General features: G+C 31.9%; 1 protein-coding gene across 4 annotated transcripts in view; it reads left to right on the forward strand.

Moving 5' to 3' along the window:
* The first annotated feature begins 2053 nt into the window (after positions 1–2053).
* LOC114167022 overlaps positions 2054–23947 on the forward strand; it is a 30725-nt gene continuing 8831 nt past the window's right edge. For 2 of the 4 annotated variants that reach the window (XM_028051925.1, XM_028051928.1), the window contains exons 1-15: positions 2054–2296; positions 2461–2593; positions 9257–12253; positions 12327–12575; positions 12710–13420; positions 13575–14387; positions 14517–15131; positions 15291–15935; positions 16056–16772; positions 17324–17962; positions 18236–19036; positions 20901–21371; positions 21506–22390; positions 22641–22698; positions 22787–22832. In XM_028051925.1, coding sequence (XP_027907726.1) covers positions 9266–12253; positions 12327–12575; positions 12710–13420; positions 13575–14387; positions 14517–15131; positions 15291–15935; positions 16056–16772; positions 17324–17962; positions 18236–19036; positions 20901–21371; positions 21506–22390; positions 22641–22698; positions 22787–22815 — 9621 coding nt within the window. In that variant the 5' untranslated portion in view covers positions 2054–2296; positions 2461–2593; positions 9257–9265 and the 3' untranslated portion in view covers positions 22816–22832. Of the gene's footprint in view, positions 2297–2447; positions 2594–9256; positions 12254–12326; positions 12576–12709; positions 13421–13574; positions 14388–14516; positions 15132–15290; positions 15936–16055; positions 16773–17323; positions 17963–18235; positions 19037–20900; positions 21372–21505; positions 22391–22640; positions 22699–22786; positions 22833–23947 lie in introns of all 4 variants that reach the window. The other 2 variants (XM_028051926.1, XM_028051927.1) reach the window with 2 other exon arrangements.

Raw genomic sequence — 23947 nt, forward strand, 5'->3', positions numbered from 1 at the left:
AGTGTACCGGACCTGGTCAACTTAACCATATAAATGACAACCCTCACATATATGTCGGAAACAACCCAAGTACATGACTTGGGCCGGCATGGAATCAGACTCATAATTGAATGAAAGCAAAAGTAACAACAAAACGGCCAACCTAGGACAGTGTGCGGCCAAGGACGACATCCGACAAGCGGAGAAGTAAACGGATCAGACCGCTCTTAAAGACTTAGTAAAAATATAAGCCCCCGCGTTCAATAGGTTTTAAGGGCCTGGGTTAGGGCCTAGGCCCACTCACAGCCCAAGCTAGAGCCCAAGTCAAGGCCTGACCCATGGGATAATCAGACATCATTAATGCTCTATAAATACGCGTGGACCCCAGTGATTAAAGGTACGCATTCATTAATCATAGATTTGACCTTTTTGAGAGTTTTGACTCACTTGAGCTTCAGAGTCTCTTCTGCAGGTAACCCCTTCTGGGTCCAAACCGATATGTACAGACCAGGAGGAAGCCAACCGAGGAGATAGCGGACTACCTAGTAAGGTGACACTTGTGCCTAACTCATCTTATTTGTTCTCTGCAGGAACAAATGCATTTGGTCTTATTTACTCTAGAGTCATGTTCGACTAATATCTCAAGAACTCTGCCTTTATGTGTTTCAAATTTTCTTCTTGATTGATGCTAGAAATAGAATGTCATCAAAGAAAACCAACACACATTTTCAGATAAAAATGTTTCAATACCTCATTCAATTAAGATTGGAACGTGGAAGGAGTGTTTGATAATCCAAAAGGTTCTCCATGTGTCCTTAAAGTTGTTTTTTCAATATCTTCCTCAGACATTCTTATTTGATGCCTTCCTAAATTAAGATCCAATTTGGAAAATATAGTAGCTTCCAGAATTTTATCTAATAACTCCTCTATAACTAGAATAAAAAATTCATTGGTTATTGCAACTTAGTCAAAGCTCTATGGTCATCCACTACAAGAAATTTTTTTACTAATGATCAATTTTAGGGATTAAAAATAATTAGTTATTATAGTAAACAATTTTAGATACCAATCTATAAACTAAAATTATAGATAATTAAAATAATTTTTAAATTGGTCAATATAGTAAATTTGTCTCTAAATTGGTTTCTAATATCAGTTACCATAAAAATTGATTCAAGATTTATCCAATTAGTGACCAATTTAGATACAAATTTAGAGACCAATTCACTATAGTGACTAATTTAAAAACTATTTTAGTTACCAATAATTTTTAATTTATAAATTAATATATAAATTAGTAACTATAATAATTAATTATTTTTTATCACCAAAATTGGTTACTAACAAAAAATTTGTTCGTAGTGATCTTCCAAATTTCTTTTTGACCAAAATAATAGAACAGCAGTTGTTTACTTCCACGTATTTATAATTTTTCATAAAATTCAGACACTAAAAAGAATGTGCTGTAAAATATCTTTCTAACCTTTCTCATTCAGATAATATTTCTCTTGTTTCCAGTAAGCCTCTGTAATTAGGATTAATTAGTTAGTTACATGGTTCTAAAGTACGACTGTGATGGCTATATCCTAATTGCAGAATTGGCGATTATGCATATGCACTAGGAGTAAAATACTTTGTAATTATTGATGTATCTTTTACACTATTGGAATGCTATTTTCTACTATTTATGATGTTATAATGAGATACCTTGGTGTGGTATATTTCTTACTGTAACAACCATCCTAGAATAAATTGGACATTTAATCGTTGATTACTTTATTAAGTAGGTGGAACGTTGCCTGATGAAACAATATTTAAAAGGACTTCAGCAGAAGTCGTTCAAAGTAGCCATGTAAAAAATAATAAAATAAACTGAATACAGGACCATGATAGATCTAACAATGTTTAAGTAAGAAAACATATTTTTTTATTAACCCAAAATTTAATCATTCTTGGTTGACAGTTACCAGACAGTAGCACGTGAACACCACAAGGGGAAAATAATTAATGAATAGATATCCAGCTAATCTTTAAGGGATGTATGTTTTATTATAACCTGAAAGTTATTCTCTCAGCCGCTGAAAGTCATTCTCTGAGCTGCATTACACATGAGTGAAACTTTCTCAAACAAAAGTGTGTGAAATATATATCCTTTAACTCAATCGAGAGCGCTGGTGGGAATCATTTCTGTTAGTACTCTCCTCTTTCTCATATGCTCTCGGTATTCTCTTACAGTGTTGCTCGGTGTTACGCTTGGGAACAATGGCAAGTAAATGCGAATCACAACTTAATTAAGGTTATCCATTTCCAATAACAGGTGTGTTTCGTAGCTCATATAAATATCAGTCTATCAATCTGTGTATCGGCTAATCTTTTTAGTTCGTTTTTTTAAGAAATTTGACTCATACAAAGATGGATATTACGTATATACAAATATTATGAAGTTAACAAACAATAATAATTTGAAGTTTTACACAGCAGCAGCGGCAGTTCTTCAACGAGGGGAATATTCAGAAAGGGAAAGAGAACGGAAAAGGAGAAAAGAAATGGCAAAGGGAGCGCTTGATGGTTATGAATAGGAGATTTCTTATTCTTAGGTTGTCTCACATTCAAGGTAAGATCCTTAACAATGCCTTAGGTTACGAGTTACTTTACCTTATGTTTTCACGAGGAATTTTAAAAATTTCAAGAAATTAAAATAGATGGTATTTGAATTACTTATTTGAATTATTTATTGAATTTCCTTATTGAATTTCTTTATTGAATTTCTTTATTTTTTTTAAGTAGTTTATTTAGATAGTATTTGAATTACTTATTGAATTTCCTTCATATTTTAAGTAGTTTATTTGGATGGAATAATTTAAATATCTTAAATTTCAATTTTTTTTTTGGATAAAGCAATTTAATTTTTATTTTAAGGCAAAATCAAATCTATCATTGAGTCTGAGTTGAGTTAGCTAGACTTTCAATTTGGGATGACTCGTCTCGATTTTTGGTTCGTGTCAACTCACGAAGATTCAACTTGGGCTCATTAGGTTTGACCTTCAGCATGTGGTGACTCGGCTCGGCCTTTGGCACAAGCCAACTTAGCTAAACCCTCACCTCGTGCATGACACCACACGACCTTCGACCTAGGTTAACTCGGCTCGATTTGATCAGGCCGACTCGACTCGACCTTTGGCCTAGGCCGACTTTGCTTAATCTTCAGTCTAGGCCAACTCGGATTGCCATCGACTTGGATTTGTTGACATGGCTCGACCTTTGACCTAGACTAACTCAATTTGACCTTTGAATTGGGCCGTTTCGGTTTGAACTTTGACTCAGGCCGACTCGGCTCAACTTTAGCCTGGGCCAACACGACTCAACCTTCGGCTCAAACTTTGCTCCAGATCGACTCAGCCCAACATTCGTGAGTGGAGTGAAAGAAGTGGAATTTCAATTTCCTCCTCTTTTGAGTGAATTTCAAATTTTTATATTTTTGTTATTTGAAATACCTTCTTGAAATTCCTCAATTTCAATTTATTTGTAATTTTCTCATCTAGTCAAGTCATTTTATTTCAAAGAATTTCAAATCCTCTAAATAAATGAATTACTCTATTAAATTGCCTCGTCCATATTAGGTCTTTCAATGGATCCATTGCTGAAATAATAAGTTTCGGTTAGTGTACAATTTAGTTACGGAAGATACAAAATAAATAGTTTAGATGATAGTTATTTGAAAATTTAATCGACCATAAGAAATCATTTTATGATTATCATCGTCTAAAAATATGATTGTTGATGATGATTTAGATTGTCGTCTATATTTATTCATAAACATGCATCATATAACCAAAATATTCGGTCCCCTACTGCAAATTCTAATATATCTAACATGTGTATATGTAAAACAACATTTCATCGCCATTACCAAATACAGAAGCATCCCATAAAATCTTCGCTGGATTTGTCGTTATGGTGCCAACAATCTCTTATAATCTAGGTATAGGATTGTTAGTAACTAAACATAATTTCTTTATCTAAGGACTTTATTTGTGATGATGTTATTGACACGTGGAAAACAACTTAAGTAAGTTTCAACTTCAAAACATGAAAACTTAAAAATATAATAGCACAAGCTAAGAAAGTTTTATTGGGAGGTCAAAAATAGGTCTAACAAGTCCAACAAGTTGTTCAAGTGAGATAAAACTACTTTTAGAAAAGGAAAGTTTATTGCTAAACCAAAAAGGCAAGGGTAAAATGGCTTGAATAATGGGACATAAACTTTAAATACTTTCATACTTTTAAAAGTGTGTTACCTACAATTATATATTGCTCTCAATTAGCATTTATTAAAGGAAGAGGACTCATGAATAGTATCATGGTAGCCAACGAGGTTGTGGAAGAATGCAAGCTTAAAAAGAAGAGGCTAGCAAGTTAAGGTAGATTATGAAAAAGCCTATGACTTAGTAAGTTGGGATTTTCTATATTACATGATATCTAGATTGGGGTTTTGTGCTAGGTGGGTTCGGTGGATTAAAGAATGCTTGAAATCATCGTTTATATTGATACTGGTTAATGGAAGCCCTACCAAGGAGTTCGTCCCTACAAGGGGCTTAGGTAAGGGGATCCTATGGAACCTTTCCTATTCCTTCTAGTAGCAGAAGGCCTAGCAGGGCTATTAGACAAGCTGTTAAGAAAGACTTGTACTATGGTGTAAAAGTAGGTTCTAACGGAACCAAAGAAGGGTTATTATTGTTTGTAGATGATGCTCTCTTTGTGTGGGATGTAAAAGTTCAAAATGCAAGGGTCATAAAGGCTATATTAAGAAGTTTTGAAATGGTATCGGGGTTAGAGTAAATTTCTTCAAAACCAAAATTAGGGGGTTGGGTATGGATGCAACAATGTTAAGAGATTTCTCCAACATCATAAACTGCAAACATATGAAAATCCCATTTGTGTATCTCAGAATGTCAATTGGTGGAAACCCAAGGAATAAGCATTTTTGGTAGCCTGTGGTTGTTAAAGTCAAAAGCAGGCTATCAAGTTGGAAAGGCAAAGTAATATCCATGGCTGGTCGGGTTTGTTTAATAAAATCAGTGATATATGCCCTACCATTATACTACCTCTCTTTCTCTAAAGTGCCAAAAAGTGTGAATACTAGATTTGTTTTTAGTAGATTCTCATGCATTTACAAACATCACAATTCCGATTTCATGTTAAAATAAACTCACACATACTTAAATCCTATCCCTAGAGACTTTGGGCCTATGTTAACTCACCAAAGTCTTCCTTGGATCATCAAGAAGTGAAATCATGTATTAAGTTCAAGAATCTTAAGATTACTAATGAATAAATTTTTCTCCATAGATACAATTTTCATTAGGTACTTAATTTTAATTCTAGGTTTAAGAGACATTTTCCAATACCTCAAGAATCACAATTAAGTTATGGTTGTTCAAGTCACAACAAGCATTAAGCATAGAAATCAAATACTAACATTGTGTTACAAAATCATATGTATTAACCTCACAAAAATATCCAAGAGATTAATTTATTACATTTAATATCAAGAAATAGGTTTAGCTCTCCATGGTTGAGAACCCAAAGTTTATAAAATTTGAAGAGTACATAAGAAATTGAAGCCATAGATCAAATTCAAGGCCTCTCCCGAGGTTCTTGGTAGTTGTCCACACCCCAATGACACCTCTCATTCGCTATTCTTCATCTCCAATTTTGTGACTCATCTTCCTTCTCAACCTAAAAGGGACAAAACCTCCATAGATGAAGATGAAAACCTAAGGAGAAGAAATGAGAGCTTCCAAGTAGCCTAGAAAACATTTAAGAGCCTCCTTCCAACACCCAAAGAAATTTCTAGCTGTGAAAATATGGAAGATGATGAAACCCTTGTGAAAAGATGTTTAAATACCTAACTTCGTGATGTACTTGAATGAAATGTAACCAAATGATAATCCTTGATATATTCTTCACTCTTATGGGATTTTAACTAATCTACACAATATTTCACAAATAAAATCCAAATACTTATCTTTCCAAAAATTATCAAATAAAATATTTATTATCTAATAAAAGATAAAATGTTTACCTTTTGTAAAGTTATTTAATAAAATATTAATTATCTAATAAAAGATTAAATATTTATCTCTTTTAAAATTATTTAATAAACCCTTAATTATTTAAAAATATAATAATTAAAATAGCAATAAAAGATAAAAATAAACATAATAATAAAAAATATGATAATGTCAATTATCACCCTTCATCAACAACAACTTTAAATCTTCAACTAGTGGACATAAATGAACATCTATATCATTCCTAGTTTTCTTGGAGCTGAGATCATCATAAACAGTGGCAGAGCTTTTATAAACAGGAGGGCCATGACCCCCCAATTTTTTTTTTAATTTTTTAAAATTTGTATATTGAATTTTTAATATTTTTATAAAAATTTAAATTAAAAGTATATATTAAAAATGAATAAAAATTAAATTATGTATTTTTTATTTTTTTGGCTTAATTATGTTTTAGGTTCTTGATAAACTTGATAACTTTCAATTGAGTCGTGAGAAATTTTTGTGATCCATTGAGTACTAATTAAGTATCTGATGTTAACTTTTTTTCTTAATGGGATGATGTTGCTCTGAGAGCTGACGTAATTATTATCTTTCCATGTCATTTTGCTGACTTGTCACCTATATCATTTTATTATTTTATTATTTTAAAATGTTGTAATTTATAATTTTATAATTTTATAATTTATGATTTTTTCAATTTTATAAATTTATAATTATATATTTTTATTAGTTTAATTCAAAATTGTATGATTAATAAACTAAAATTTTATTATTTGAATAAAAATTAAAAATATATCATAATTTTATATTTTATAAAATCATAATTTTATATAATTTTGAATTAAAATATAAAAATTATTAAATTATAAAAATATTAAATCAAATAATTATAAAGTTATAAATTATATTATAAAATTTTAAAATAATAAGATGACATATGGTCAATTAAGCAATGAGTAAGTGACATTTAAAATATAATTAAGTCTTGATTTTATGAAGCATAACGTTTAATGTTAATAAATATTAAAGGTTAAATTAGTCTTTTGGTCCCTCTATTTGTCATGAAATTTCATTTTGGTCATCAAATTTTTCATTGTCTCAATTTGTCATGATAAACTATTTTTGGATTTCAAACTTAAAAGAAAATAGGTCAATTGATGAAGAGTAAAAGAATTTATATTTATTTTTTTAAAATAATAAAAGGAAAATAACCACGAAGATGAAAATGAAAACAAATTCAAACTCTTTACACAAACTAGAATATCGTACTTATAATCCAATTGTTCAATTGGAGGAGTCATTTCTTAAGGTTAAAAAAATTACATGTGATGATAGTTTGATATTAATTCTTTAGAACATTATTATAACGGAAAACATATTCAAATATGAGAATATCCAATAAGTAAAAAGGATGAACTTAGAAGAGCGTATCTAAAATGATGTTCATATCAAATAGAACTTTAAAATTTTGAATATATTAATTTGGCTCCCCCATAATTATTGGTCAACCACGGATCATAAACAACATTATGTACTTTCTTTTCATGGACAATCTAAGTGTAAGCTATAGACAACAAATAAAACAAGCCAGCAATTGTGGTTGACACTTAAATTACCAAATAAATTTGCTCCATTTATAACTAAACTAAGGTTTTGGTGTCTTTGGATTTGTAAACAAACGCTTAAGCCTTGGAAGGATTAGAAGGCACCGAAAAACCTTCATAGAGGACTTGTTTTTGTCATCTAAATTTACTATCACTATTAGAAATTTTCATATTACATGGGATTTTTCTTGTAAATTTGTTAAGAAAATTTGCAAGAAAATACTTTCTTATGTCATTTTTTCTAAGAATTTTAATTGGCAGGTAATTCCTTCATGGATAATCATTTCCTAAAAAATTATAAAATTTGCAAGTTTTTTCTACAAAATTTGTTACGAAAAGTGTTTCATACAAAATATTTTGTAAGAAAATTGGTAGCAATTTCTTGCAAACTTTTTTTCACAACAAAATTTGTATGTATTTCCTACGACAATATTTTCAAAATAAAATTCGCATGAAATATGAGTTTTTTTAGTAGTGTATCTTTATTGTTGTCATTCTACTTGTATCATGATAAGTCACACTTAAGACATTTTTTCAACCATTCAATTTGTTTTCCTAAATAATAGACAACCATTAGGACATACATGTCCTTTTATACTCCTCCCATAAGACAATTGAATCGAACAATTGAAGATTCAATATATTCATTATCAATAATGTCTTCTCTTATTTTAATGTTAAATAAATATACAATTCAAATTTTTTTCTCAAATGGAAAATTAAGGTTCAACATAAAATACAAATATTATCATACAAATTTTAAATAAATTAAGAAAGGAGAGGAAAGAGAAAAAACCAGGAAATGTGAAGTTTTAGAATTATTAAAACTAGAAATAATTAATAAAAAAGCCAGAAGATTGATGTTCAATTGATTGATTTGAAACACTACATTAGTCTTTATATATAGAACTCTAAAATAATTAAAAAAATATTTTTAGAATCTTCTATTAACTTCTAATTAGCTTCGTAATATATTTAATATTCTATCAATTTCTAGTAATGTATTTAATATCCTTCTTACACCATTAAATATTTAAAATCAAATATTTCTAGCCATTAGATATGGTAAGTAATATAATTTGAATATGGACTTAGATTGAATTTCAAATCATAACTTCATGGTAATAAAACCGTGGATAATTAACAAATAGAGTGTATTGAACCAAAAAAATATAATTAGTTGCATTCAAACGGGAGTTATTATTTGCATAGGTTCCTATCATATTAATTACGTTAGTTATATTTGTAAGTCTGTAAATAACTTTTTGTTGTAGAAAAAGTAACTTTTAAAAAAAATACTTAAAAAAGTAAATAGTTTTGTAGGAAAGAATATTTTATGCTATTTATCTCATAGAAAAATAAAAATAATAATTATAAATGATTTTGGATACTTATTATAAGTTTAAAATGACTTTGTAATATATTATTTAACATAATCACCATGCATTTATAAATTTTAACAAAATAATGATTTGATTTTTTCATGTGTACTTATGATCATTTTTATTGATTAAATTTTTTATTGACCTAGACTAATAAGTTTCTACTTGACGTTTTGTTGGGAAAGAGATGTAGCCAACTTTTTTGCTAGATAATCAGGTTCCAAGGATGGATTGTTTGGGGCCTTTTGGCAAAGCTGCTGAAGGAGCGATTGATATTGTATGGAAACATGGTGTTCGACATGTGACTTACATTATCAATTACAAGCAAAATGTCCTTGAACTAAATGATAGTGCTAAGGATCTTGGATTTGAAAAAGAGAGGATAAATCATCAACGTGATGAGGCTGAGAAAAATTTAAACAACATTGAAGGTAAGGTTACGGAATGGGTTCGAAAAGTGAGTGAAATTGAGACCGTAATCGATGAGTTTGAGAATGACGATGGCCACAAAAGGGCCCGATCGCCTAATTGTTATGTTTTTCCATACTTGTGGAATAGACACAAGTTAGGAAGAAAAGCAAAGAAGATGGAAGTGGATGTTAAAAAATTAATTGATGAGTCCCCTGAGTTTGATGAAGTTTCCTATAGGCAAAATATAACATCTAATGATGCCACACTATATAATTATGGCTTTGTTGAATTTGGTTCTACAAAATCTACAATGGAAAAAGTAATGAGACAACTTGAAGATTCGAGTGTTAGAATGATTGGATTGTATGGGCCAGGGGGTGTGGGTAAGAGCACTTTAGTCAAAGAAATTGCAAGGAAAGCTAAAGACGAGAAGTTGTTTGACGTGGTGGTTAAGGTTGAAATAACAGTCAATCCGAATGTACAGAAAATCCAAGAAGAAATTGCCTACGTGTTAGGATTAAGACTTGAAGGGGAAGGTGAAAATGTGAGAGCTGATTGTCTACGAAGGAGGTTAAAGATAAAAAAAGGGAGCACCCTTTTAATCTTGGATGACCTTTGGGACAAATTAGACCTAAGCAAGTTAGGGGTTCCACTTGATGATGATGATGACGATGATTTAAGTAATGATAAAGTGTTGGAAAAAGACGATAATAACAAGGATCCCAATCGTAAAGTGTTAAAAAAAGAAAAAATCCTTGGTGGGGTCAAGGGGTGCAAAATTTTACTAACTTCACGTGACAAAAAAGTATTGTGTGATGAAATGGATGTAAAGTCGACTTTTTGTGTAAAAGAATTAGATGACAAGGATGCTTTGATGTTGTTCCAAAAGTTGGTTGGAATACATAATGAAATATCTGATTCTAAACAAGAAATTGTGAAGAAGTATTGTGCAGGATTACCCATGGCAATAGTTACAGTTGCAAGGGCACTCAAAAGTAAGAGCGAGTCAGTATGGGAAGCTACACTAGAAAAACTTAAAAAGCAAGAATTGGTGGGAGTGCAGATATCTATGGATATTTCAGTGAAGATGAGTTATGACCATCTAGAAAATGAAGAAATCAAGTCAATTTTCTTACTTTGTGCTCAAATGGGTCATCAGCCACTAGTTATGGACTTAGTGAGGTATTGTTTTGGTTTGGGTTTACTTGAAGGTGTCTCTTCACTCTGGGAAGCTCGGGATAGAATTAAAACATCAATTCAAAAGCTAAAAGACTCAGGCTTGTTGTTGGATGGAAGTTCTAATAATCATTTCAATATGCATGACATGGTTCGAGATGCTGCTTTGTCCATAGCCAGCAAGGATAGAAATGTTTTTACTCTACGAAATGCCAAACTAGACGATTGGCCTGAATTTGAGAGTTGCACTTCAATTTCTATATGTAATTGTGATATCATTGATGGGCTTCCTGAAGTCATAAACTCTCCTCAACTTAAATTTTTCCAAATAGAAACTAAAGATACATCCTTAATAATACCTGAGAATTTCTTTGAAGGAATGAAAGATCTCAAAGTTCTAATATTGACAGGTTTTCGTCTATCAAGACTACCATCTTCAATTAAATGCCTATTAAAGCTTAGAATGCTTTGTTTGGAGCGATGCTATGTAGATGACAACTTATCTATTGGAGAGCTGAAAAAATTAAGAATTCTCAGCTTCTCTGGATCTCAACTTCAAAATTTTCCAATTGAGTTAGGGTGCTTGGATAAGTTACAACTGCTAGACATCAGTGATTGTTCCATAGAGACTAATATTCCACTTAATCTTCTATCAAGTTTGAAACATTTAGAAGAGCTGTATATAAGAAAGAGCTTGATCAAAATGTTGGCAGAAGGAGAGACAAGCCAATATCAAAAATTATTTTTTTCTGAGCTAAAGAATTTGTGTGAGTTGAAAGTGGTGGACTTAAGCATCCCATGTGCTACAGTTTTGCCCAATCACTTGTTCTTTGACAAGTTAAAAGATTACAAAATTGTGATTGGAGACTTGGAAATGTTTGGAGACTTTATCATGCCTGATAAGTATGAAACATTCAGAGTTTTGGCATTGCAATTGCATGATAACACTAACATTCACTCCCAGGAAGACATAAAATCATTGTTTAAAACAGTACAAAGTTTGTTGTTGGGAAAAGTCAATGGTGTTCAAAATGTTGTTAGTGATTTGAATATAGATGGATTTCCAGATCTAAAGCACTTATCCATCATAAATAACAATCACATCAAATGTGTTAGTTCATCAAAATTCTTTAATAGTGCGGATGTTTTTCCAAATTTGGAATCTCTATGCCTCTACGGTCTGGGGAACTTAGAGATGATATCTTATGGTCCTATTACAGTTGCGTCATTCGCTAAATTGAAAGCCATTAACGTCAAGATGTGTTATCAATTGAAGAATCTCTACTCCGTATACAATTTTAAATTTTCTACTAGTGGGAAAATATGTGAGATTTCTGAATGTAATTTCATGGATCAATTTCGTGCTAGTGTAGAAATAATTGAGGTTTGTGAATGTGGATCTTTAAAGGAGATTCTTCAAATACCAATGGATTATGGTAAGGTTGAGTTTCTTAAGTTGCACACTTTGACACTCCAATCGTTACCATCATTTACATCTTTTTATACCGAAGTGAAGACGTCTTGCTCACCACATCCGGCAGAGCCTCAAACTACAAGTTATGGTAATAGAGAAATTACCAGTGAAGATGAACAAAGTGTCAAGACACCTACTGTTTTTGGTGAACTGGTATAATATTTCCTATAATTTTAAATACTTTTTTTGGTTTTGTAAATATATTAATTATGTTGTGCATTTGCAGGTTGAAATTCCAAACTTAGAGAGCTTGAATTTATCTGCACTCAACATTCATAAGATATGGAGTGACCAACCCTCGTCAAGCTTTTGCTTTCAAAACTTGATAAAATTAGTTGTGAAAGAATGTGATAAATTGACATATCTATGTTCATTATCTGTGGCTCACAGTTTGAAGAAGCTAAAGAGCCTCGTCATAATTGAGTGTGCAATTATGGAGAAGATTATTGAGACGAAAGGAAACATTCTAGAAAAGGTGTGTATTAATGCAAACAAGTAATCTTAGTAGTTGACTCAACATTACTTTTATGGTTCTTGATCACAGTCTACCTTGTGTATTTTTGTTCAGCTTCTATATGTAACCAATAATTTATTTTTGTCAAAATGTAGGTTTGTGTTTTCCCAAAGTTAGAGGAAATTCACCTTACCAAAATGAATGCATTAACAGATGTGTGGCAAACCAACGCGAGTGTGGATTCTTTTTCTAGTCTCATTTCTGTGACCATTGAAGAATGCAATAAACTTGACAAGATTTTTCCAAGTCACATGGAAGGATGGTTTGAAAGTTTGGAGAACTTGAGAGTTTCTAGATGTGAGTCGGTGGAAGTGACTTTTGAAATCAATGATTCTCAAGAAATAGATGCATCTGGAGGGATAGACACAAGTTTGCAAGTAATTCTTCTTAACGACCTACCAAAGTTGAAACAATTGTGGAGTATAGATCCAGATGGAATTCTTAACTTCAAAAAGTTGCGGACCATAGAAGTATATAGTTGTGGTGAACTTAGGAATTTGTTTCCAGCTTCTATTGCCAACGATGTTCCTAAGCTTGAACGCATGTCAGCATTGTATTGTGAGAATATGGTAGAAATTATTGCAAGTGAAGATGCATCAGAAGATGACAAAGATCCATTAGTGTTTCCTGAACTAACATATATGAGATTATATTGGCTACGAAACATCAAACATTTCTACAAGGGGAGACGTCCTATAAAGTGTCCAAAGTTGAAGGAGTTTAGCATAGACAACTATGTGAACAAATTTATCAAAGAAACCAGTAAAACAAATGAAGAGGAAAATTTTGTTTTTTCAGCTCAAGAGGTATGTTATCCTTCATCTTTGATAAAAAGATATTTGGTAAATTATGATATGTTTGGCAGATAATAAAAAGATACACACAGATAAGTGAAGTGAAAACAAAAACAAAATTTACTTCATTGTACATAGTATTTACTTATATTCTTTTATTATTTAGGTATTCTCCAACTTGGAGTGTATGGAAATTGACTTCTACCAAGCACAAAAATTGTTACCCAAGTTCCAAATGCACCGTCTAAAAGAACTTAGTTTGATTTCAGTAAAAAGTGTAAATCTTCTCCACCAATTTCCGTATGCAATGCCGAATCTACAAAAGCTAAAATTGTTTTCCTCTTATGGTGAAGATTTAGTGGCAAGTGCAAACTCTGTGCCACAAAATGGATTGGGAATCGTATTAGAGCTGAAGGAATTGGTTATGCAATTTTTAGGGATAAAAGATCTAGGATTAGGACAACTTCCGGTGCTACGAAAGCTAGAGTTTTTAAGCTTAGAACATTGCGACGAATTGAAGAATTTAGGTCCTTCCTCTGTATCATTGACTTACTTGACACATTTGGAACTGAAGTCCTGTCAAGGATTAAGAAATTTAATGGCATCCTCCACAGCTAAAAGCATGGTTCAACTCAAGACCATGAAGGTAATCGATTGTGATGGCGTGGACCAAATAGTTAGTAATGAAGGAAGCGAAGAAGTCAATGAGATGAAAATTGTATTCCCCAAATTGATTTCTATAGGACTTGTGGGGCTAAAGAACATGACAAGTTTTTGTCGTTCCAAGGAGTTTGAATTTGAATTCCCATCACTCGAAATATTGATTGTAAGAGAATGTCCAAAGATGGAGAGATTCAGTGAAAGAAAATCAATAACACCAAAGTTAAAGAATGTGTTTGGTGTGGAAGGAGATGAAAAAACCAAATGGCAATGGGAAGGTGACTTGAACGCCACCATACAGAAGGTTTTCAATGATAAGGTACGTACTCATTTTTTCATTTATTTAATACAATTTCTCCTCATATTGTTATGTTTTCTTATTCTTTTGAGAGATAGAGATGCATGATTGAAAATTATAATATCACCTCCTTTTTGGCTGATTTTACAGGTCACTTACGCATACACTGAGCAACTAGCTCTGGGTCGTTTCAGTTATACTGAATTTATACAGCAAATATGGCATGACAGTCATTCGGTGCACCAAAGTAGCTTTCGCTCTTTGAAAAGGTTGTCGGCATACAAAGTGAATCTACTACGTGTTATTCCATCTCATTTACTTTCTTGCTTTGAGAATTTGGAAGAGTTAGATATACGGAGTTGCAGTGCAACACAGTTCATATTTAATATCAATGAGAACAGGGTGAGAAAACCTTCGGGAATATTCCGTTTGAAAAGTTTGTATTTATTTAATCTACCAAAACTGGAGCATGTATGGGACAAGGATCCGAAGGGAATTATTGGCCTTAAAGTGCTAAAGGAAGTTCGTGTTTCAAGATGTGAGTGTCTTAAAAGTTTATTTCCAGCATCGGTGGCCAAAGATCTTACCAGACTTGAGGTGCTTGAGGTAACAGAGTGTGAGGAATTGGCAGAAATATTTTGGAAGGATGAAAAGGGTGAAGAAGGAGAAGGAACAACACCACAGTTTGTGTTTGCTCGTCTCACCTCATTGACGCTAAAACAACTGCCAGGCTTCAAATACTCTATCCGCTGCTCCAAAGAAGAGGTAATTTCACAACTTTGCCTCCAACTAAAATTAGTTTATACATACATACATACATAATCAAATGTATAAGAGAGTTTGGGATTAGCTATTCATTAACGTGAGAAGCGTAAACATGGAAAAACGAAATGACGAAATTCATGAATCTATTTTCTTTTGCAGGAGATTATATCAAATTTGAGTGAAAGAGATATAGAAGAGTTATGTCTTGGCTCACGACCCATCCCAAACTCCTGCTTCGGTCTCTTAGAATCTCTGACGGTGGATGGTTGTCAGTTTTTATCAAATGTACTTCTACCATTCAATTTACTCATTTCCCTAACTAATTTGGAAACATTAGAAGTTCGAAACAGTGATTTTGTCAAAACCATTTTCGATGTTAAATGTACAACACAAAACAGAGATGTGACTTCTGTGGGACAAACCCTTCCTTTTTCCCTGAAGAAACTGACTTTATCCATGCTACCGAATCTGGAGAATGTTTGGAATGAAGATCCTCATAGAATTTTAAGTATGCACCATCTAAAACAAGTGTTGGTTGATAATTGTAAATGTCTTACAAGCCTGTTTCCGGCATCGGTAGCCAAAGATTTTGTGGAACTTGAACATCTAGAAGTGAAAGACTGTGAGGGATTGATGACTATTGTTGCAGAGGATAATACAGATCCAAGCGGAACAAAGCAAGAGCTCCCCTGTCCCCCTGTATGGTCATTGCTACTGAGGGGTTTGCCCAAGTTCAAATATTTTTACTACAGCTCGCTGCAGTGCGATAATTTTGCCACTGAGAATGAAGTCTACGTAGAAAAGGTTTGTTCTACTCTCTTACGACTTCCTCATGAAAGGTTATTTATTTCATTGTATACAAAATTGCTTGATCTCTATTTGCCATGACCTGTTTTTGCTTGTGCTTTTGCACGGTTATTACAGTGCTTATCACTGGGAGAAAAAGGTCTGGAGATGATTTTAAGTGGAGAATTTCAGAGAGATCTTTTATACAACTTAAAAGTTCTTGCTCTCTGGTTTGAGAGGGATGTATTTCCACATGAAATTCTAGAACAGGTGCCCAATATAGAGAAGCTTTTGCTGTGTGGTGGTTCCTTCAGGGAGATGTTTTGTTGTGAAAGTTCTAATAATGTGGATTATAATGGACTTCTATTACAACTGAAAGTATTACACTTGGAGTCCCTCGGAAATCTCATTTCCATTGCAGCATGCAAACTCACTTTTTCCAATTTGACATATTTAAACGTAAAAGGTTGTAATAACCTACGATATTTGTTTACATCCTCAGCGGCCAAAAATTTAGGTCAACTCAAAAGAATGGAAATAAAATGGTGTGAATCAATTGAAGAGATAGTGTCTAAGGAGGTGGAGGACTCGTCAAATGAGGATGAGATAATATTTCCACAGCTCAATTGTTTGAATTTTGAATATTTAGAAAATCTGAGAATATTCTACCAAGGCAACTTAAGTTTCCCATCCTTAGAAGAATTTTCAGTAACAGATTGCCACCAGCTGATAACTTTAAGTACAGGTACGCTAGAAGTACACAAGTTGTCTCATGTTACAATTGATTCCAAAGAGATTATTTTTCCATTAAAAAGTGATCTCAACACTATTATGCGGAAGACATTTCTCGCTGAGGTATGTGTTTAATATTTTGTTGTTGCACATTGTTGTGATTCTTCTTGTAATACTCTGTCTCGGAACTTCAATATGATGGAAGATGTAGATTCTATATTTGCTTCTATATTTGCTAGCAATCATCACATCGAACATTTTTTTAACGATGTCAAATGTTACTAAGTCATCCTTTGATTCATGTCTATGTGACAAGGGATATATAACTTTTATTGTCTTGCTCTATTTTTACTGGGGTTCGGGTGGACACACTCAACCAAAATTAACTTTCATATAAAAAATATGTAAGACGTTTAATATAAAAAATAATCATAAATTATATATTTTCATATTCATAAAGTGACGTTTAAAAAAAACTATACCTATTCTCTCAAAACGAACGGTCTCAAATCTCAATTTTTAACATGGTTGCAAGGTTTTGAAGTCATTCAAGAAAAGTAAATTCGGTAGAAAAATTCTTTTAAATATACTCAACTGAATTTTTTTTATAGAAAGTAATTATTAACAAAATTAGTGAATATGTTATACTTTTATTTATTCTTTTGCATTTGCAGATTTCAGAGCTTGAGCAACTTGATCTGGAAAGCAGTCCAAAACTACAAAAGATATGGCATGACTTGGTGTATATCCCCGACTTGTGTTTCAGTGAGTTGACCACATTGATTGTGTACAATTGCCAGTTTTTATCTGATGTAGTGCTACCCTTCCATCTACTTCCTTCACTACCCAAATTGGAAACATTGCGAGTTCAAAACTGTCATTACGTTAAAGCCATATTTGATGTAAAATGTGCACAAGAAATAGTGACTTTTCCTCTGAAGAAAATGGTTTTATGGGAACTGCAAAATCTGAAGAATGTTTGGAATGAAGATCCTCATGAAATTCTAACCATGCATCAATTACAAAATGTATATATTAAGAAATGTAAGGGCCTTACAAGTGTGTTTCCGGCCTCAGTAGCCAAAGGTATTGTGAAACTTAAAAAGCTAACTGTGAAACGTTGTAAGGAATTGATGACAATTGTTGCAGATATGAAAGGAACAAATGTGGAGGTTAAGTTTCCCTGTCCTTCTGTTAGATCATTGAAATTACGACGTTTGCCCAGGTTCAAGTATTTCTACTACTGCTCACTCAAATCTGACGTTTATACGCATCTAGGATCACACAATGAGGATCGAGTCGCAACTGAAAAGGTATTATTGTTTTAGCACTTTCTCCTTGTTTCATAATCTGGATCGGTGTCTGCAAATTGAATATATAATTAATTAGATTTCACAACTTCTATTACTATTGTGTTTCTTCTTCAACTTTTTTTTTCGGTTGGTGCCAAACTGTTTTCTTTTTAAACTTGACCTATTTGCACCTCTTTTGGTTGAAATAGTTACTGATTATGATTTGGAATTAAAAGGAGTTGTGTCTTTAATTGTCCTAACCAGCTTTTGCTTTTGTTTTGTTGGTTACTTCAGTGCCTGTCACTGGGGGAAAAGGGAATGGAGATGATTTTATACGGAGAGTTTCAGAAAAGCCTCCTTTACAACTTAAAAGTCCTTACCCTCTATTTTCAGTCGGATGTATTTCGATATGAAATTATAGAACAGGTTCCCAATATAAAGAAGCTTGTGGTGCGTGATGGTTCCTTCAAGGAGATGTTCTGCTCTCAAAATCCTAATTATAATGTGGAATATAGTGGAGTTCTATCACAACTGAAAGAATTACGATTGGATTCCCTTAAAGAGTTGGTTTCCATTGGGTTAGATAACTCTTGGACTCATCCCTTTGTCAGAACTCTAGAAACCTTTGAAGTCATTAAATGTTCAAGTTTAGAAACCTTGGTAGCTTGCAAAGTAGCTTTCTCCAATCTTACATATTTGAACGTGGAAAGTTGCAATAGCTTATCATATTTGTTCACATCCTTAACAGCCAAAAGTTTGCTTCAACTCAAAAGAATGGTGATAAAACAGTGTGAATCAATTGAAGAGATAGTACTGTTTATGGAGGCGGATGAAGCAGACGAGGATAAGATAATATTTCCGCATCTTAATTGTTTGAATATTGAATATTTAACAAATCTGAGAAGGTTCTATAGAGGGAGCTTAAGTTTCCCGTCCTTACAGGAACTGTCAGTAACAGAATGTGACAAGATGATAACCCTATGCACAGGAACGCTAGAAGCAGATAAGTTATCACAGGTTACAGTTGATATCTCAGAGACTATTCCATTGCAAACTGATCTCCACCTTACCATGCGAAAGAAATTTCTGAGAAAGGTATGTGTTTAATACTTTTTTATTCAACATTTCTTAATTTTTTGTGATTCTTGTCCTCCCTCAACATGATGGAAATGGTTGATTATTTTAACTACCAATCATAGGAAAGAAACAACTTTTTACGAGTAGAGGTCATTTATGTTTATGAGTCTTACTCCTGATCCTAGACAACTTTCTTATAGTAAAATAACTTAATATTAATTTATATATAAATTATTTTGATAAGGTTATGTGCTAAATTTACATGTTTTTTATATGTTTTTTTTTCATTTGTACTTGGTTACTTTAAATTATGTAGAAATTTATATATTTTTATTTGTGAGAATTTGTAAAGAAAATTTTGTCCCAATAGGTCTTTAATTGTAATCAGCTGTATGTTAAATGTTCTTATTTTCTAAAATGAGGATAAAAATTATTAAACAAGACTTTGATAAATGTTAAGCTATTATTTTTACTGAACAATTGTATTTATTTATCTAAAGGTGATTTTAAATGACACTTACATTTTCTCTACTTTTAAAATAAATTTTAATTTTATATTTTTAATAAACTAACACGGATGATTACTAGTTTTTAAACAGATATTTACATATTTCTTATTTTTAATGAATGAAACAATATTCTATAAAATAACAATTGTGGTCTTTATTTTTTATTTGAAAATAACATTGATTAAAAATTTAATAAAACTATAAAAAATATTAAAGTTTGAAAAGTTAAAAATTAAAATACTATATGTTATAATATTTATGTTAAAATTTAAAATATTTTATTTTTATATATAGAAATAAGATAGTACAGCTAAAATATAGATACACGGTAATAAGAAACAATATTTTAAATGTTCAAAATAAAATAAAGTTTTTTTCTTACAAACTATTTATTTAGGTGAAAAAATATTACTTTATTATTTTATTTTAGCTAAAAAATAAAAAAAAATCTATTTAATTTTATTTATGGAAATTTTGTCAAATTTGTAAAAAAGATAATTTTCCTTTAATAATGTTACTTCTAATAACGTTTCAGAAAGTTCTGCTAATTACTAAAAAGCAGTTTTACTGAATATTAGAAATACATCCCCACAGAGTTCGTAAAGAAATAATAAGACATAATTTAATGTGATGGAAAAATAAAATCAATTGAAAAATAAGTAAATCCTTGCCCATTAATTTAGTCTCACTCAGCCAAGCTTGACTTGAATTTAAAAATAACTTATTTATTTGGAAAATGATATTTTAACCCACTTTTTTTGACCCACTTTTAACCCATTGCTTTAATCACCATTAGATCATCTTTTTTTATTCTTTTTAGTGATGTGATGTGATGATCTAATGGTGATTGAAGTGGTGAGTTAAAAGTGGGTCAAAAAAAGTAGGTTAAAGTATCATTGTCCTATTTATTTATATTCCTAAACTAGAAAAAGAAATTCGCTTCTTAGAACTAATAAAAAAATTAAAATTTATGATGGTCTTAAAAGTAATAGAATTCAATTAATCGCAAAATTAAATTAAATTAAAAAATAGTTAGAGAGATTCTTTTATAACATCAATGCTTATATTGCATAGGCAAGTAATATTTTCTTACTGAAAGTTGACAGTGGAAACAACTTTCAATTTTAAGAAAATTAAATTGAATTTTAAATTTAAGTCGAACGTTACCTTGCTTTCAAAGTCTCCATATAGAATTTTGTGATAAAGGTGTGATTTGAAAAGAAAAACTATTAAAATTGATCTCCACATTTCTGAAAAATTAGTTATAGTTGGTGATTTGTGGAAAAACTGTTAAAAAAAAGAAATCTGAACTCTTGTTAGAGATTAATTTCATATTTTTTTATTTATTCGTTTACATGTGGTGATTTCGAAAGAATGGATGGCAACAGAGCCTTGAGTTCAGAGATAGGGCAGACCTACACGAAATATGGCGTGTCTCACTGCAGATCCCATACTTCTGCTTCAGAGGCTTGAGCATCTTGGTTGTGGATGGATGCCAATTTTTATCAGATGTCCTACCCTTCAGTTTGCTTCCTTTATTACCTGGATTGAAAACATTGGAAGTTCAATACTGTTATTCTGTCAAAACCATATTTGATGTCAAATGCACGACACAAGCCGCATTAATTACTTTTCCTCCTCTAAGGAAATTGGTTTTATGGAAGCTGCCAAATCTGGAAACTGTTTGGAATGAAGATCCTGCTGAAATTGTTAATCCAGCTCATCCAAAACATACAAATCTTAAGCTTACGTTCCCCAGTGTGACCTCACTCACACTATGGGATTTGCCGAAGTTGAAGCGTAATAGTATATATTGCATTCATGATTCAACACCAACATTTGAGGTTTGGACATTTTTTCCAAGTCAATTACATAGGCTTCTTTTAGCATGAAAGTTCACATAATTTCAATTTCATAGAGAGCTGAATCTACGACTATCCTAACTTTCTTTTACTTCGTTATTGTTTTCTATGTGTAGCTAATTACACCCAACTTACAGCGTCTATCAGTGGGTGAAGATGAATTGAAGATGATTGTGGATGGAGAATTTCAGGAAAATCACTTTAACAAGTTAAAAATTCTTACTCTGTGCTTTCTTACTGAGTCCGGTGTATTTCTTGAATTTCTACAATTGGTACCAAATGTAGAGAACCTTATAGTGTACGGTGGATCCTTGAAGGAGATTTTCTGCTCTCAAAGTTCTAATAATGTTGATTACAGTGGACTTCCCTTACAGTTGAAAGGATTACTGTTTGAATCACTTGGAGAATTGATTTCCATTGGGTTCGAGAACTCTTGGACTGAACCCTTTGTAAGAAATCTAGAAACCTTTGAAGTCATTAGCTGTTCAAGTTTAAAAAACTTGGTTGCAAGCAAAGTGTTTCTCTCCAATCTGACATATTTAAAAATTGAAAGTTGTGATAACTTGTCATATTTATTCACATCCTCAACAGCTAAAAGTTTGCGTGAACTCAAAGAGATGGTGATAAAAAGGTGTAAATCAATTGAAGAGATAGTATCCAAGGAGGGAGAAGAATGGTGTGAGGATAAAGAAATAATATTTGAGAAGTTGCAGGTTTTGTATCTTAAAAGCTTAGATGAACTGAGGTGCTTTTACCCTGGCAATTTTACTTTAAGTTTTCCATCCTTGGAGAGAATCCACGTCATCAACTGCAGCTCCATGAAAACTTTCAGTGCATTCAACGAAATAGATCATTTCACACAGTGGTATAATGCAGAATATGCGATACCCTTCGAGGAAACTGATCTTAATTCTGCTGTGCATAGAACTCATGAAGAAGAGGTGATACCACCAGAAGAAGGTGATCTTAATACTGTTGTGCACAGAACTCTTGAAGAAGAGGTACGCATACTTTTACGTCTTAATCATCGTTCGATAGAGAATGATAGAATTAGAAGTATATGGGCCTGCTACTATGTAACCTTCTTCTTGATTTCTTTTAACAGAGTGGTATGTAGAATTGAATTTATCATTTTCGTAAAAAATACTAAACATCTTTTCTCCTTTGAAAAGTATAATTCAATTCATTCACAAAAGTATTGATGTGCATCATCCTTGAAATTAACTTGTATTATTCTTTTGTTTTAACTAGGGTCTTGATCATTGGAGTTTCTCAAGTCTAAGTTCATATAGTGATGGATATAAAGATGGTACATCTAATGTTAACTAATGCAGTGACAAATTGTTAATTTATTTATGGTCACTTATATTATCTTATGCGCTTTATACCACTTGCAGGTGATTCAGTTTATGACAGCATACCATGATTATCAGTCTGATTACTGTAAGCAATTTTATATTAGTGTCATTTTATGTTTTGTTGATATTTATTTAAGTGGATGATTCTTTGTGATGTTTTAGTTATGAGACTTCTGCATAGAATCTAATGGGAGAAACCCAACAAAACAACAACAATTATTTAACTATTTAGAGAAATGACTCTCCTAAATTTGCAAAAGTACACGAGGAGTAACAACAATAGAAAATAGCAAAACTCTAATACTTTTAAGGTACAAAAACATCTCATAACACATCTTTCTCTCACAATGATGTGGAAGTGACCATTAATTTAGCGATCTCACAACGAACTTCAAACTTTTGTCTTGCCTCATTGAAATCAACAACCTTTTTATGACATTTACCTTAGAAATGTAGAATTAACTTCTACCTTCACCCTCAAAATCCTCTTGCTCCATATAATGCCCTTTTGTTGTTAGGCAATTGTACCATGCAAAGATTTCATCTCATCTTGCATTGCATTCCACTATTATGATTGTTTTCTTCATTTTCTAACACTTCTTCAAAACACTCATATTCTCCATCATCAATCAATGTTACATACTCGTCAAAAGGATACTTGCAATTTGGTTTTATTAGTTTGGTAGGGACTATGGTAATTTAGGTGTATCTCCAAGATCATCATCATGTAACATTATGTTAGTCTTGAGCTTCATCAATCAGAACCTCTTCCAACCTATTGATCATCAACATTGCTCATCATTTTGAGCATCAGTCTCAACATTATGCAAATTGTGAACATGCAACTATACCATCAATGAGATTACTATCTTTCTCGATGTAGTCTTCTCCACCTTGTTAATGTATTCAATGATTTGGTCTTCCATAAACTACACATCACGATTTTTTACTAGCTTTTTCTCAATAGGATCATACAACATGTAGCCAAAAAATCAATCTAACCATAACCAATAAAGATATATACAATGTTGTCTTTGCATCTAATATGGATTTTTGATCCTTTGGAACATAAACAAATGTCATGGAACCAAAGACACAAAAATAATCATAGCTAACATTCATTTAGTGGCGGATCTTAACCAAAAGTTTTGGAGGGGCCAAAATTATATAATTCTTTGATCATTAGATTGTTGGATCATT

This window comes from Vigna unguiculata, chromosome 10 (assembly GCF_004118075.2).
Source record: "Vigna unguiculata cultivar IT97K-499-35 chromosome 10, ASM411807v1, whole genome shotgun sequence".
Taxonomy (NCBI): Eukaryota; Viridiplantae; Streptophyta; class Magnoliopsida; order Fabales; family Fabaceae; genus Vigna; species Vigna unguiculata.